This window comes from Sebastes umbrosus, chromosome 4 (assembly GCF_015220745.1).
Source record: "Sebastes umbrosus isolate fSebUmb1 chromosome 4, fSebUmb1.pri, whole genome shotgun sequence".
Lineage (NCBI taxonomy): Eukaryota > Metazoa > Chordata > Actinopteri > Perciformes > Sebastidae > Sebastes > Sebastes umbrosus.
The window spans coordinates 31,230,084-31,246,594 of record NC_051272.1 but is presented as its reverse complement, the minus strand read 5'-3'; the positions used below and the strand labels follow the sequence as shown (position 1 = coordinate 31,246,594).

At 42.5% G+C, this 16,511-nt stretch overlaps 1 protein-coding gene across 4 annotated transcripts in view; it reads left to right on the top strand.

The window, feature by feature from the left end:
• The first annotated feature begins 1,358 nt into the window (after nt 1-1,358).
• The window catches only part of hipk2 (homeodomain interacting protein kinase 2), an 85,744-nt gene continuing 70,591 nt past the window's right edge, over nt 1,359-16,511 (top strand). For 3 of the 4 annotated variants that reach the window (XM_037766701.1, XM_037766698.1, XM_037766699.1), the window contains exon 1: nt 1,359-1,795. In XM_037766701.1, the coding sequence (XP_037622629.1) occupies nt 1,777-1,795 (19 nt within the window). In that variant the 5' untranslated portion in view covers nt 1,359-1,776. The remainder of the gene's footprint in view (nt 1,796-16,511) is intronic. The other variant, XM_037766697.1, reaches the window with a different exon arrangement.

Genomic DNA, 16,511 nt, shown 5'->3' with positions numbered 1-16,511 from the left:
TTATTATTATTATTATTATTAATATTATTATCATCATTATTATTATTATTACTATTATTATCATCATTATTATTATTATTATTATTATTATTATTGTTGTTGGTATAATTGTATGACTGTTATTTTTTACTATTAATATGATATATATTATTATTTTAATATTATTATTATAACTATTATTATTATAGTTGTTATTATTGTATTACTTCTTTATTATTATATTTATTCTATTATCATTATTATGGTTGTTATTATTTTATCACTGTTATTATTACTATTAATATTATATCTATTATTATTTTATTACTATGACTGTTATTATTATTATTATTATTATTATTATTATTATTATCATCATCATCATCATCATCATTATTATTATTACTATTATTATTATTATTGTTGTTGGTATCATTTTATGACTGTTATTTTTATTATTAATATGATATATATTATTATTTTATTACTATTATTATTATTATTATTATTATAACTATTATTATTATGGTTGTTATTATTGTATTACTTCTTTATTATTCTATTTATTCTATTATCATTATTATGGTTGTTATTATTTTATAACTTCTTTATTATTATATTTATTCTATTATCATTATCATGTTGTTATTATTTTATCACTGTTATATTACTATTAATATTATATATATTATTATTTTATTACTATTACTGTTATTGTTGTTATTATTATTATTATTATTATTATTATTATTCGTAGTAGTAGTAGGCTATCACATTAAATCACATTGGGGGTTGTTGTTGTTGTTTTTTTTATCAGTGTACACATCCAACCTCCTATCCATCCATTACCTCCTCAAAATGAATAAATAACTTGACATACGTTATAAGTAGTAGGCCAGTAGTAATGGTAGGCTAGGTAGGCCTAGTAGTATTTATTAGTGCATTATAACTGTATTTCTGGTCTATGATATTGTCTATTTTTCTTTTCTTTTACTCTATCTTTTTTTTCTAATATGTACTCAATACTATTAACATTTAATATGTACATTTTATTGTGTTTTAAATGTTTTTTCTAATATTTTTTATTCACCTTACTGTATGTAAATCACTTTGAACTGCCTTTTGTGTTTAAAATGTGTCATAGAAATAAACTTGTATAGACTCGTATGGTTGATACTCTAAAGCTCTCTTATTCTTCTCTTTTTTTTCCTTTTTATGCAAATTGTTGTTTATTGTTATTTATTTGTATTGTTATATCCCCCCTGTAAATGATGATAATGATGATATGATTGTTGTTTGTGAGTCCAGACAGACAGAGTGATGATGCGTCTCCTCGTCGCCTCCATCGACTCGCTCGTCGCTCGACTCTCTCACTGTACAACCAAACTCGCTGCGCTCTCTGACCACTGCAACTTTTGCAGAGAGACTCACTCCTCACTCCACAGACATGTCGCACAATAGCTGAAGTAAACCTGTCACCGCAGGCTCTCTCTCATCACCGGAGCCTCCAGGAACAACACAAGCAGCAGGCGGGGACCTGAGCAGCTCTGAGCGGCCTCTCTCTCCTCTCCTCTCCTCTCCGGTTCTGGTCGCTCTCCTCCGGTCGGAACCGTCGCACTGGATCTGGATTATGATCGTTTTCCTCTCTAATGAACCGGGCCAGTAATGCAGGAGGAGACCGCCGCGGAGACTCTCTCATCATCAGCACTACTGTTCCAAGATGGCAGATTTTCATTGAGTTTTGAGCAGAAATCTCGCTTTATTTTTTTGCCATGAATAACAGAAACCCTTGCACCGATGGCCCCTGTATACGAAGGTAAGATGCTCCTGACAAATGGGCTGTTTTTCCTCCTCCTCCTCTGGTGCGGAGCTCCGTCACTGAGCCTATAGATATACTGTATATCAATTGTGCTACAATTCAATTGCGGCTGATATACGGAGAGAGAGAGAGAGAGATGCGTTTGCAACCTCTCTCCTCTTTCAGCATTTAAAACATATACATATTCCCATTATAATATCTAAACCTACCTGTCACATCCATGCAGCCCGGTGCATTAGTGCTGCTGGTCCCAATTATGAGAGTACAGATTGAGCTGCCAGTCTGAGCTAAAATAAGGCTGCAAACCTTCCTGAATAAGGTCAAATATAAAGCATGTGTTACACACACACAGTGTTGTAAATGTTGTGTTTGTTCCTGGTACTAATTCTAGCTCTGCTGCTTAAAGAAGGAATGAAAGAAGGTCGGAGAGACCGATCCCTCTTATTCACCCTCATTCTTTTCTATGGCACCAATTATTTCAAACTGGAAGATCTGAACATCATCATCTTCTCCAGTACCTTTCTCTCAATTCGTTCAAATGTTTTTTTCTTCCGGGAAACCAAAAGCAAGCTTATAAAATCCAGCGTTTATTTTCTATCTGCTGCAGCATTGTAGCTGTGACTAATCCAATAGAGAGAATATGCTCCTCCTGCATGCTTCTCTAAACTGTTTGCAGGTTTTTCTTTTATTCTAACAGAGTCATTTTACACACAATTACTAGTACTGTTTGCTTTGCAATGTGGTTGCAAAAGGTGGGTTATACATGTTAAACGGTGTATTATAATCCGTGCATGATCAGGAGGGTGGGGGGATGTGGATGGTACAACTGACACTAATACAAATAGATTAGATACTATGGTAACACCGGGGCATTAGTATAATAAGATTGCATGTTAGATTTTGCTCTAATTCTGCTGTAATGAATCAGAAGTGGTAGCTATACTTAACTGTAGAGATGCTTTTCTGACATACAATAGAGACAGATGACCTTTAACAGTATTTCCAAAGCAAAACAGAGGGATTACATGCTGATCTGAAGCTCCTGCAAATTGAATAGTAGCACAAAGCAAAATGATGACCCCTTGATGTTTCCAATATTTATTTTTGAGCAGCCTCATGTTGATACTCTATAGTCCCTCTGCTGGCGTTAAAGGGAACCCCTTTCTCTTCTATATTCAAAACTACCATTGAGAAAAAAAGAACTATTTAAAAGTACACATTTCAAAAGTGACATTATAGAAATATTACAAGCAAAAAGTGGGTTCTAATGGGAATGTTTAGGTTAATAGGCTGTTATAGAAGATAGAGTATGGTGAACAACAAAAACTCCTCACTGATTGCAGTTGTGATGTCACTGTAGGAATATTGTAGAGATGTTTCATTAGGGGGTGTTGGAGCTCACAGGCATAGCCCGAGACGACGGCGGCGTTTCCAACATGAAAAGGAAAGTTGAAATGAGACTCCTATGCAAAAGGTAATTAGTGTAAATTACATTCCCCGGCTTTCCCCTCCGCCGTGGAGAGGAGGAGGAGAAGGGAAGAGAAAGAGGCGGCAGGGGGAATTAATTACCTTGCCTGTCCTCCTCGGTGTTGGAGAGGCCTGTTATGTAGAGCAGTCATGGAAAGGACCGAAGTCTCCTGTGGAAAATAGGTTTGGGGGGCCCTTCACGTAGACCGGCTATTATGGTGATTACTCACCCTCTGCTGCAGGCTGGCTAATAACTTAAATCTATATGATTAACTGCTTCCTTTGATAGTTTAAAGTTGAGCTTGCTGATGGAAAACATTTTACAGTAGACATTTTGTTTTTGTTTGATGAACTTGTTTAAACATGAAGCTTGTGATTGTTGTGTCCATGCTCCTGTTGGTTTTGCTTTTTTTACGTGTTTGCCTTTGGTCCTTCTTGGCCCAGACAGAAGGCCATCAGGCGGGCCTGTTGGCAGGCAGGGCAGCGGTCTGATCACCCTGGGAGCCTGGTCTCATAACCCAAACTGACACCTTGATGGATGTCTGATGAACGGAGCAGGTCCAGCCGCCCCCAGCTGTGGAAAAAGCTAATATTCACACACCGCCAAACCCTTGCCTGCCTGCCCTCTATCCCTGGCTAGATATTGGTGTTGTGGCATGCTCATGCCTGCGTGTGCATCTGTCTCTATCCGGGTACATGCTTCTGCGCACATGTGCCGTCGTCACCCATTTGCAGGGCAGTGCCTGCGAGAGGATTAGACAGCTGCAGAGCTGGGCACCAGGCTTGGAAGGCAACTTCATTTGCAGATCTGCCTCTCGCAGGTCAATCAGCATACTATTCCAGAGAGGATCCATTCATTCATTCACGCCTGGAAAAAAACGTATGACTCAGAGGCTGATGATGATGATGATAGTGGTGACAGGCGCTGCAGCATCACAGGGCAGATTAATGATTTATCCATCCACACCGCCATTATGTGTTAATGCGACTTTGAATTACCTCGTGGTTTTCCAGGTATGGGGAATGCACCCTGCCCTCGTTTTGTAGGGGGAAGTTGCTCCTCTTGAGGACAGAAGGACAGACTTTCTCAGAGACGGCTCTCAACTCTCTCCGTCTCCCCTCCCTCTTCTTCCCCCTCACGCTTGTTTGGACCCGCTTGATTGATATCTTCCTCACAGGCCGCGACCCAGGCGTAGACTCCCAAGGTTGCAGCTTTTTTAAACTTTGATTAGAATTGCAGGAAGAACCCCGGGGGCCTTCGGGGGGGCGGCGGCGGCGTCCCGTGGCAGAGTCAGGGGAACCGAGGAGGGTCTCTCTTCCGGACTGTTATGACAAGCTGGGTGGTGTGTTTAGCTCTTCACTATCCAGGGCGGAGAGGGAGAAAGGCCCAGGAGAGGGAGGATAGCTAAACAGTTGGAAAGAGATGATAGTTAAATAGCTCACAGGAAAGAACGGTCATCACTCAAAACCCTGTACTGTGGGTGTGCAAAACCCTCGTCGTTGCCATTGTGAATGTTTATCTCTTGTTTTTCACTGTCACTCAGCGTCCGTTTTGATCCATTTGTCGACCCGATGCATCACCTCGTGACTTGTTTTGGAAGGCGGTTTGCTCCGAAAGGGGTTATGAAAATGGATAAGCTGTCTTTACAAGTATTGCTTTTGCATTATTCAAAGCTTCCTATCTGAAAAGGAATAGAGAAATCCAGTGTTCGGGGATCCTTTGTGCTATTGATTTGTTGAAGCATTTAGTAGAAGAAGCTGAGGCTTTGGAGGGAGATAGAATGTGAGTTTTGTGCGAGATGAGGTGTGTGTGTGTTTGGAGCTCTCGGTTGAAGACAAGGGAATATGTGAGCGCTCTGATGTGCTGAAATAGTTCACAGGTGTGATCTGAGGGTTTTGGAAACAGATGAGGGGTGGGGAGTTTGGGGTGGGGGTGTGGGGGGGTGTTGTCAGCCTGAACTGAAATGACAGGTTAGTAGAGGCCAGTCTGACACAGGAGGCCCAGCCTTGAATATGAGCAGAACATGTCTGGCTACTTCAGCAGGATCAACTTTTCATATACTCTTTTCAGCAAATTTCTCTGGAGTAAAACTGCCTACAGTACTCCAGCACATCATTCTTCTGGCTCTTTTTTTTTTTTTCTAGCGTGGAGGAAATTCAATTGAGATGCAGGGGGACTTTGCAATTCTCATTTTCTCCTCAGTCAGTAAGCCTCCTGTTTTAGTGCTTCTGCCATATGTTTCAGACCTCTCTCGGAAACAACTCCGAAAGCCGGGCTCCGAGGTCCTTGAAGCAGGAGACCACATCAATTGCTGACATTAGTTGTTTTTTATCGAAGGAGAAGGAGGAGGGGGAGGCTGGCTGGGATGGAGCCTCAACACTGTCGACTGCTTACACAAGGCATTTCCGTGTTGGTTGTCATGCATGTGTGAAGGCCCTTTTTCCCCCCCCTCCTGCACTGTTGTTTCACACTGTGTATGGTGTCAGCTTGTGTGGAACAGCTGCCTCTGGCTCTGACTAGCAGTGTAACGGCTCCAGGCTCTGTTAAGGAGGAAGCTAGTGTAGTAGGCATCTTCAAGTTGCTTTACTTTATGGCCTGTAATATAACAGTTTATATTTAAGTGGCATATTAGGGCTGTCAATCGATTGAAATAGTTTATCGCGATTAATCGTTCATCATTTTTTATCTGTTCAAAATGTACCTTAAAGGGAGATTTGTCAAGTATTTAATACTCTTATCAACATAGGAGTGGGAAAATATGCTGCTTTATGCAAATGTGTATATCTTTTTTATTGGAAATCAATTAACAACACAAAACAATGACAATTATTGTCAATAAACCTGTCCATTGTCCTCACAGATACTGCATTTAGCATAAAAAAATGCTCAAATCATAACATGGCAAACTGCAGCCCAACAGGCAACAACAGCTGTCAGTGTGTCAGTGTGCTGACTTGACTATGACTTGCCCCAAACTGCATGTGATTATCATAAAGTGGGCATGTCTGTTTAGGGGAGACTCGTGGGTACCCACAGAACCCATTTTCATTCACATATCTGGAGGTCAGAGGTCAAGGGACCCCTTTGAAAATGGCCATGCCGGTTTTCCCTCGCCAAAATTTAACATAAGTTTGGAGCGTTATTTAGCCTCCTTCACTACAAGCTAGTATGACATGGTTGGTACGAATGGATTCTTTAGTTTTTTACTAGTTTCATATGATGCCAGTATCTTCACTAGCTTTAAAACCGAGCCTGCTACAATGCATTAAAAGAAATTTAACGCGTTATTATCGCCTTAACTTTGACAGCTCTATAGTGCAAATATGTGATATCTGCATCTAAAAGTAGCCTTTATTCCTGGAATTAACACCGTAAACACACAACTCACAGTTTCTTTTAATTCTTTGAATGCTGAATGTGTGATTTATTATTTAAACCTATTTGTCACATTTTGGAAACAATTTTTTCACCCTCAGTGGGGTGCATGTACATTATCTAAAAAAAAATTGTCCACCTCCTTGTATTTGAGGATCAGCATGAGAGACCGAAATAGACAAATGTAACCCCTTACATCTAGAGAACGTCCTCTTGCTAAAAGTAACGTAATAACCGCTCTCCAGCGAGGATGAGAGTAGCATCTGTTAAAAAGTGCTGCACCTTATGACACATCCTTTGCTTTGATCTGCTACGAGAGCCCACGGTTCAAACAAAGGTTCACATTTTACTGCTTCTCCACACAGCGCAGAGTGAATGAAGCCTTTTGTTAACTTGGGCCCGCTAAGCAATAATTACACGGGATTCCTCGAGCATAGAGGGCACTTTATATGCCGGAGGTGTCAAATCATTTTAATATATATATATATACATACAGTATATGTAAGTGAATAATATTGCACAGTGTGAGCATGATCAGTGTTTGACTCTCATGCCACATACTGCATTCTCACTTTGCAATCATCATTCGCCAATGACCCCCACCACCCATTCCCCGCCCCACCCCCACATCCATCTCTTATCTGTCCTTCCATCCCGCTCTGTTTGTTGATAAGCCGAGAGGCCATTGGCCAGCACACATGGTGCCCATGTGACACTTCAGCAACAGCCTGATGGCCAGATTGGAAGCCCCCATGAATGTGTGTGTGTGTAATTGGAGGCTGGTTTGAGAAGAGGTCTAACTACTGTAGCTTTTTTGTTCTCCCTAATCATGACCCCCCCCCCCCCTTCCAAAAAGCCCTCAGACTCCCCCACCGCTTCCCGCCTCACTCAGTCCCCCCCCTGCATGGCTTGTCTTATTGCCATCACTACTAAACCCCCAAACCAGCTTGTTTGTGTCACACATTGTCCCAGGTCTTAATCCTACTGTTTTTGATAATGTCCCCCCCCCCCCCCCCCAAACCAGTCCATTTGACATGGCACTCTCTGGAAGAGAGCTGCCGTGCTGCTGGCTGCATTTATCACCGGCTAATTTGGTCCTTTCAACTTGACACGTCACATTGCACACGTGAAGCTGGTAAAAAAAAACAAAGTTGAACGAAGCCTTGGATGTGGTGCAAAAGACAGCGGATGATGTAAGATACTACAGCTGGATGGTGAGGGCAACTACCGCACTCACAGCCACTTCATTTAAACAAAAGATCCCAACCGTCTCTTCACATTACACCAAGCGCGGAGTGAAAAATGGTTTGCAGTTTTTAATCAAGCCTTTCATAACCGCCACACTCTTCCTCTTCTTCTTCCGAGTGAAGGAGACGAGGTGGGAGGGCGAGGAGGATACAGAGTGTTTACAGACAGATATTGAAATGAGCAGCGAGGGATTGACTTATAATATTAGGGCACTGAGGTCGGTGCTTTTAGGGTATATGCTCTCACAGCTATGGGCTCTGCCATGTCCCGCCAATGTGGACTAAGTGGCGCTGCCAGCCCCATCGCCACTCCTGGCTCCGGCCTCTCTCGGTCATGGAAGGGAAGTGGAGCGATGGGTGGCTGCTGGCGGCCCCTTCACAGATGGCTGCAGGTACAGCGCCACGCTTGGCTGATAACCAAAGGACTTCAAAGCTCAGACGAGCGCTCAAGCCCGTTTCTGTCCAGAGCCAGGAGGCGAAAAAGGCACAGAACAGAGAAAGGAGACGGCAAATAGACGAGGACCGCGGTAGTCAAAGGAGTCAACAGGCATGGAAATGAGCAGCTTTGGCCCTTTCCTTTTCCTCTGCCCGCTTTTTGTGCAATATTTGCTCTACACCTACATTCATCCTCCACTACTCATCTTCTTATTCAATCTCATTATTTTTTCGCTCTTTCTCTACATGCTGTGTGATTCTCATCATTCTATTAGTGGGAAAGCAGTTGTGATGATGACACATCCTCGTGCTAGACAGAAATGGAAATAAAAAAGTGTCAGTCACTGTTACAGATAGGCGCCTCCTCCCTCTCAAGTGATGTCTTTTATTCTTAATTTAGTTCAGACCTCTTAGGAATCCTGTATTCCCAGTGAAAGATCAGTTTCACTACACAGTAAACTAACAAGTTACTAGGGCTGTCAAAGTCAATAACGCACATTCATTTAATTTCTTTAACACATTAATGCAACTTTCAGTTTTTATGTTGTAGTGGGCATAGTTTTAAAGCTAGAGTGAAGATACTGGCATCATATGAAACTAACCTAAGGAATTTATTGATACCAACCATGTCATGCTAACTTGTCGAGAAGGAGGCCAAATAACGCTCCAAACTTGCGTTAAATTTTGGCGAGGAAAAACTGTCTAGGCCATTTTCAAAGGGGACCCTTGACCTCTGACCTCAAGATATGTGAATGTAAATAGGTTCTATGGGTACCCACGAGTCTCCCCTTTACAGACATGCCCACTTTATTATAATCACATGCAGTTTGGGGCAAGTCATAGTCAAGTCAGCACACTGACACACTGACAGCTGTTGTTACCTGTTGGGCTGCAGTTTGCCATGTTATGATTTGAGCATATTGTTTTATGCTAAATGCAGTACCTGTGAGGGTTTCTGGACAATAATTGTCATTGTTTTGTGTTGTTTATTGATTTCCAATAATAAATATATACATATATTTGCATAAAGCATATTTGTCCACTTCCATGTTGATTAAATACTTGACAAATCTCCCTTTAAGGTACATTTTGAACAGATACAAAAAATGTGTGATTAATTTGCGATTAATTGTGATTAACTATGGACAATAATGCGATTAATTGCGATTCAATATTTTAATTTGAAGCCCTACAAGTTACACATCGAAAGGAGCAGGAGGTGGAAGTGTGTTGATGGAAATCTCTCCGAGGGTTTTAAGAATTATAGTCATGAGATGTAGTGAAAAGGTCTCTATGTCTATTTGATATTCACATATGTGGAGAAAATGATTTCTTCGCTTGTACTGAACGCTGGAAACCAAGATTTTATGAGCTTTTAAGGGAGAATGTAGAGAGAGAGATGTTAAAAAGTCATTGATTCAATTAGACTATCTTGTGGCTCCTCTAATACCACTCCAGTGCTGACATGAAGAAACGCTGAATGTCCTAACTGTAAGACATATTTCCTCACAGCTGCATGAGTATCTCTGAAGACATTTAGTAACATTCAGTTGCAGCATAAGTGAATGATTGTGGTTGTTTAATGGCAGTTTATAAAAAATTTAGAAAGGTTTGAAGGAATGGTTATGCCTTCGCTAGTCCTATTACTTTTTTTTTTAGTTCCAACAAAGTGCTTTTCTTATTTTAGTACATTTATAGTTGAAGCATGCACTGTTTGTGTAGCTTTGAAGAACTTTAGCACTCACAAAACAGAAACAATAGCGACATTTATTATTAAAAATGTTCACTCATACACTCCTCATAAGTAAGTATGTGTAACTATTCTTATAAAGTTTAAGTATAGGCATACATAGAGAGAGTTATTATTACTACAAATGGCAGTACCTGTTTATGTTTCTGCTGCCCAAGTGTGTTGCAGCATGAGAAAAACAAGCTGTACACCTTTTCAGATCCACTCTTCACTTCAAAGCCTCAGGCTACCATCCTGGCCAGCCAGCAGCTCTGCCTGGCAGCCTTTTGAACTGACCCCTCCATTCAAGCCTGAGAGACAGAGAGCGAGAGGGAGAATGGCAGAGAGACGGGGAGTGACAGAGATTGAAAAAGTATAAGGCAAGAAAACGGAGGGAGGGAGGCAGTGGAGCTGGGGTGGAGAGGTGAATACCCTCTTGTAGGGGGCCCGTGGGCCTCAGAGGCACTGCCAGAGGTCAGCGTATAGCTTGAGGGGGGGTCAGTGGTCTAAGAGGGATTTGGGTGGTGGTGGCGGTGGTGGTGGTGTTGGGGTTACATCTCACCCCTCGTCTCTTTTAACCTGTCTCCGCTTTACATCTGGGATCAACGCCGTCCGCCCCTCAGCTCCCCTGACGGAGCCCGGCAGCTGCTACCACACACACACCAACGCTCTACCACCCCTCCATCACTTTTAGAGAAGCCGGCCCAGAAAAAAGGCCAGAAGTTGACCTTTAGCTATGAGGACCTGTTCTCTTTCCTTTACTGCTCCAGAGTGGTCCAGGCTCTGTGAGACAGAGTTCTGCATTCATAAAGCATTAAAGACATTTGGACACAATCATGGCAGCGTTAAAGGCTGCAGTGGGTAGAAACAGAGCAAATATGATTCAAAAAAGTCATTTTTATAAAACGGTATAGGGCTGTGTATTAACAAGAATCTGACGATACGTTACGTATCACGATACAGGGGTTACGATTCAATATATTGCGATTTGCCACACTGCCAAAAACATTCTGCCTACAGCAGGTTTAAGTGGCACCGTCTCAGTAACCTCATTCAGATCCTTTTGAATAGCCTGTATACAGCTAGGCTATAACACACTATTGGCATTTCTACCTTTATTCACAGTAGAGCATCTTACAGTGTGATGAATCATTATTTACTGGCTTCCCACAGGTCATCTTTTCCATCTGTTAAAATCCCTCTCAGCCACTACTCAGCTGGGAGTTGAGACCACAGGAACAAATCCAAATTCCTCCAGTCGATGGATCTTGTTTCCTGTGATTTGCTAAACAAAGTTTGTCATATATCATAATGATTATAATTGTAAAACCAAACAGCTCTTCTTTTCCTTCTGAAGGTGTTTACCTTTCATGCAAGCCAATTCAAATGTGTACTTCTCAGCGTGTGTGGGAGTTAAACTGATGGTCAGAATAGCCGTTTCCTGCCTGGCATTGGCTGCTATTTGCGACTGCGAGAACGCTGTAAATATAATCGGCTAAAGCCATGATTTTCACGCTGAATCAGACGCAGAGGGCTGAGTTGGCCAGCCGTATTTATTACCTCAGCTCTGTGGCCAAAAAAGACTCAACAGCCATGTTTACGACACACTGTCAGTTGGATTAAGGACACATATGCTTTGCTAAATTTGTATGAGAGCATGTGTTTGTGTGTGTGTGTGTGTGTGCTGTAATCTTTTAAAAGCTGTTTGAATATATAGTACGGTGGTGGGCCTCCTTGCTTTGTCAAAGACAGAGGAGCTACAGAAGGAGAGAGGGTTAAAAAGGAGACGATGAAGAGAGATTAGGAGATTAAAACAATTTATCAAGCATGTGTGTGGATGAGTCACCTGCAGTATGAAGGCAGGGATGCATGTCGAGGCATTTTCGAGGGAGAAAAAAAGGCATCTGTAGTCTAAATTAGTCTGATCTGTGGCCTTAATAGGCCCCGATCAGCAGCTTCACACACCCCACTGAAATACCACACACTCTTGTCGCCTGGGGAGGCATGCGCACCATCTCCAGCTTGCATTTGATAGCGTTGGGAGGTGAAGTATACTGGGGGAGACGGGGGGAGCAGTGGGGGTTATAGAGAGCTCTGATGTGTAATGGATAGAAGTTGCCAGTTTCTTCCTGTCTGCTGTCTTTGAGGCAGTAAAAAGTGAGCTGCACGATTATGGCCAAAATGAAGATCTGATTATTTTGATCAATATTGAGATCACGATTATTTATCACGATTGATTTCAGCGTCAAAATATTTGTATTGCTCCGCTGTCACTTACATTTTGTTGTACATTCCTGCTAATTTACAAATTAGGGCTTCAAGATGTTGGAAAAAAAATGATGTTTTAAATTTTTTTTTCTCTGCGCTGAAAAAATACAGGAATTTTCACCCTAAATTTTGTAGGCTACATCTCAAAGTTAAATGCATCAATCTGCTACATTTGGAGAGGAAAAGGAAGAGGCTAGATTTATGACAAACATTATGATTAAATTGTTTACAAGAGCACAAACACATTGGTTGTACAGATATGAATGGTGATGACAACAAAAAAGTCACACCCACAAAGCAATGATAAATCAGTGGGTTGCCGACGTTGCCGCAGACCCTTGACACACTGAGGACAGTCCGCACCAAGGCCTATGGAAAGGAGGCTGGGTCATGGGCGGACTTGGATCTTTAGGTATGGGGTATAACACATGCGCAGTGTAACTGAAGCTGCGGTCGTGCGTTGCGATTGGCTCAATTTCGGCGAGTGCAGGCCAGATTTTACTGCACATGTGTTATACCATCGAAGATATAACGCGTGATATGGTGGCGTGTTCTTTATACTATGACAGTTTTTCTAAAATTAGATTTAAAAAAAAAAAAAGCAATATATCGCCTTACTTACAGTATCGCATTGAATCGTAACCCCTGTATCATGATACGTATCATATCTCCAGATTCTTGCCAATAAACAGCCCTATAATATTTGATTAATTGTGCAGCCCTAGCTTCACGCACTTATCGCTATCAAACAAACCGACTGGCCTGTGTGTCACAACTTGCAAGTAACTGAGAGCTGAAAGCAACAGCCACGCATTGGTAGTTTTGTTTTTTACCAGCTGTGCATAACACAAACAAGAAAAAAAATAAGGAATCTGCAAGGTATTTCAATTTATGAATATCTTTTCCTAGCAACTCATTCCTCCTCAGAAAACCTTATCAGTTTGCCATTTAAATACAGCCGTGTTTTGGAAATACAGGAAGTGGTGGCCCTGCCTGTGTGTGATTGGTCCCCAGGTGCCTGGTCAGGTTGGACTGGTTCCTCCGCTCTGGTTCATCGCAAGGGTTTTTAAAAGGGGTGGGGCATCAGATTAATCCCTGTGGGTGTGTGTGCGTGTGTTTTGGGATGGTGGTTTCATGCATGTTGTTACAGTTAAGAATTTAGAGCTTTGACACATAGTTGAGGAAATCCTAAGATGCACCAATAGTCATAAAGTTACACACACACACACATGCAGAGTCTCAGAAATGCAGAGATGCGTGTCTGTGGGTACACGCCTACTGACACATTCTGCACACATGCAGGGAGTTGAGTGTGCGGTGTTGGGTGCATCCTTGGTGGAGCAGGACAGGCATTATTGCAGCTGTCTCTGTTGGATATTAGTGGAGAAGCAGACTCTGACCCCGAGTCCAAGAACACACCCAAAACCAATTCTTAGTAGTCGGTTCCAGGGGACAGGGCAGGGTGGCAGGGTGGGGCAATGATGCCATCTTCTCAAAATGCTCTCCATCTTTCCCTGCCACTGTCTCCGCCTTTGCCTTCAGTTTTTACTGTCTCCTGCTGTTACTTTGCACTCCGAATCAATAATGCACCAACTGCAAGTAGTGCTCCAAAAATGCAGTAAAGAGCGAAGACTGTTAACTCACTTAAGACTTTGGATTTGATAATCATATTAGAGGGGTTAATACAGATCTGAACCTCACAAAGTGAATACCTGTTCGGAATATATTAGGAAACCCATGCATAAATAACTAGGGATCGCACAAAATGAAAATTGTGGTGGATTATTTGTAAAATTGATCGTTTTTGTCTGAGGATATAATCATATTTGTGAGTCCAGGAAGAGGTTAAACCCTTTTAGAAATAAAATTAAGGTCTCCATCTCGGAAAGGTTTCCTTTACAAACCTCATTCTACTCCTGTAGCTAACAGGAACCCGGCTCCTTGTGTTTGTGTATGCAGGCATGTGTGTGTGTCCCCGTGTGAACATCGGCCTCATTGTGTTCCATTTTGTGTTTGCGTATCGCCGGCTTTTGTCCTTCGCTCGCCGAAGCGCCGTCCTTTCAAAAAACCTCAGGTTGCGGCACGTTTGCAAGGGCAGCAAACAAGGCCGCCGTTCGCATTCACACTAAAAACCTCACACTTTGTCTGTAGATTATAGTGCGACGCGGTCGGCACGCAGCAAAAATCCATACTGCGCTGCCCCCCCCACCCTCAAATCAATTTGCCATTGTACCAACATTGTACTCATCTGTGTGTCCTCCCCCATTGTTGTGTCTGTGTCGGGTTACTGTTTTTTCGCCTGCAGTTCTCATAATGTTGATCTCATTGTAGTACATTGTGTCCAGCTGTCATTGTTGATCCTAATGACATAAGAGGAAGTGCGGTGTAGTGGGGCGTTTCGTGCTGTGTGTACATGATAAGCATTCTGGAGAACGGCTGCTTATCAGGTGGGTGTCCCTGCGTGGCCCTGCACTGTGGTTGCAACTGTAGTCAAAGCAGCGCGGCACGACGCACACGGTGGATGTCAATGGCGTGGTGTGGTCGAGCCCCGAGTTAACAGGTGCCATTGGTTTTCAGCCCCCTTCTGCTCATTTTTATGCCGCCACACACGAGACGTCTGCACAGAACAAATAGTTTTTCTGTCCCACATTCAACATTAAGCTGCAGCATTTATTACAACGCCTCTGTCTGTCTTTCTTTCTTTTCTTTCTCGGTGGGGAGGAAGTTTGGCGCTGCGCTTTGTACACTTGCTACACTCGTGATTTGATTAATAAGAAATCCAGAGCCACTCTGCACCCTTCCTCCTCCTCCTCCTCCTCCTTCTCCTCCTCCTCATCTCCCGCTCCTCTCCTCCTCCCTGCGCCTCGGTTCAGTGCCTGGTAAGGCTGACCTGGCAGTATAAACATGGCAAATGTTTTTCTCACACCAGCCGTTTTTATGACCGCCACTTACAACGTTAATGGCAGCCTCCTTATCTCCTGACAGTTGCCCGGGGGAACCGGGGCTTTGCGGCTTTGCTTCAGATTAGAAATGTTAATATTTTAACTTTAACTACACATGTTATCATTGCCTGGTTTATAAAAGAACATTTATAACCGCCACACCGACCGATGTGAATGAGTGTGGCTGTACAGTGTGCGCCTCTTGTATTATCTATGCATGTGCATTTGAACAAGCACCGGCCGGAGCATGTTATCTCACAGCTAACACAACACGTTGTATCTTTGGCTGTTTGCTTCCAGGAAGGGGAGAGTTGAGGGGAGTGTCACATTTACAGCAGGCATGCTGCTGATTTTACGAGCTGAGAAGTCCTGCATGTGTCTGTCAAACGGCATTCACATTTTCCTCTTACGCCGTCAATATGTTAGATGGATATTTGCCCTCTTTTTGTGTGTTAGAACGGAGAGAGACACGGACGAGCCCCATTCCAACTGGCCAAATACTGTGGTCAGGATGAGCGTAAAGGCTGATGAAGCGGCAGCCTGCATGACAGTGTCTCCCCGTGAGCTCGTCTGATGCATTATTCTATAAATAAGCAGAGATGAGAGAGCTAAAAAGGCAGACAGGATGGTCAATAGTGGCCGGGGGTGAGAGAGAGAGAGACTATGCTCCCTACTGAGGACAGAGCTCAGGCAGGAGGCAGGAACTCAAGGCTAGGCTGCTCTGTGTGGACAATATCTTCCTTTTCAGTGGTGCGTTCACTGTTGGGTTTAACCCTGAAGTCACTGTCCCTGCTACAGGTTTTCCACCAGTGGTTCTGTGCCATGATGATCCATGATGCATGTACAGATGTGTGACAAATGACAAGAAAAAACTGGATAAATGAGTTAAGAAAGAAAATGCAAATGCTTCCATACAGAGTACAGGCGCTCACTGAATGGTTTGAGTACAAAATAGATGTGAGTCGCATGCTAGGGCCTTTACAGTCAACCCAACTGTCTGAGAGAGTTTGGATCAACGTGTTTGTCACCACGAACATCAAACTTGCAAATGTCTTTTGGAAGGATGATGTTCCTCCAGGGCTATAGGCCTGTCTTCTTGATTCCATACTATCACGATACTCGGGTGCCAATTCGATTGGTATTGCGATTTTTAAGTATTGCGATTCTACAAGTATTTGATATTACGATTTATTGCAATTTTTTAAAAAACTTTTTTAACACTAGACCATGGGAAAAAGTTGAATCATAC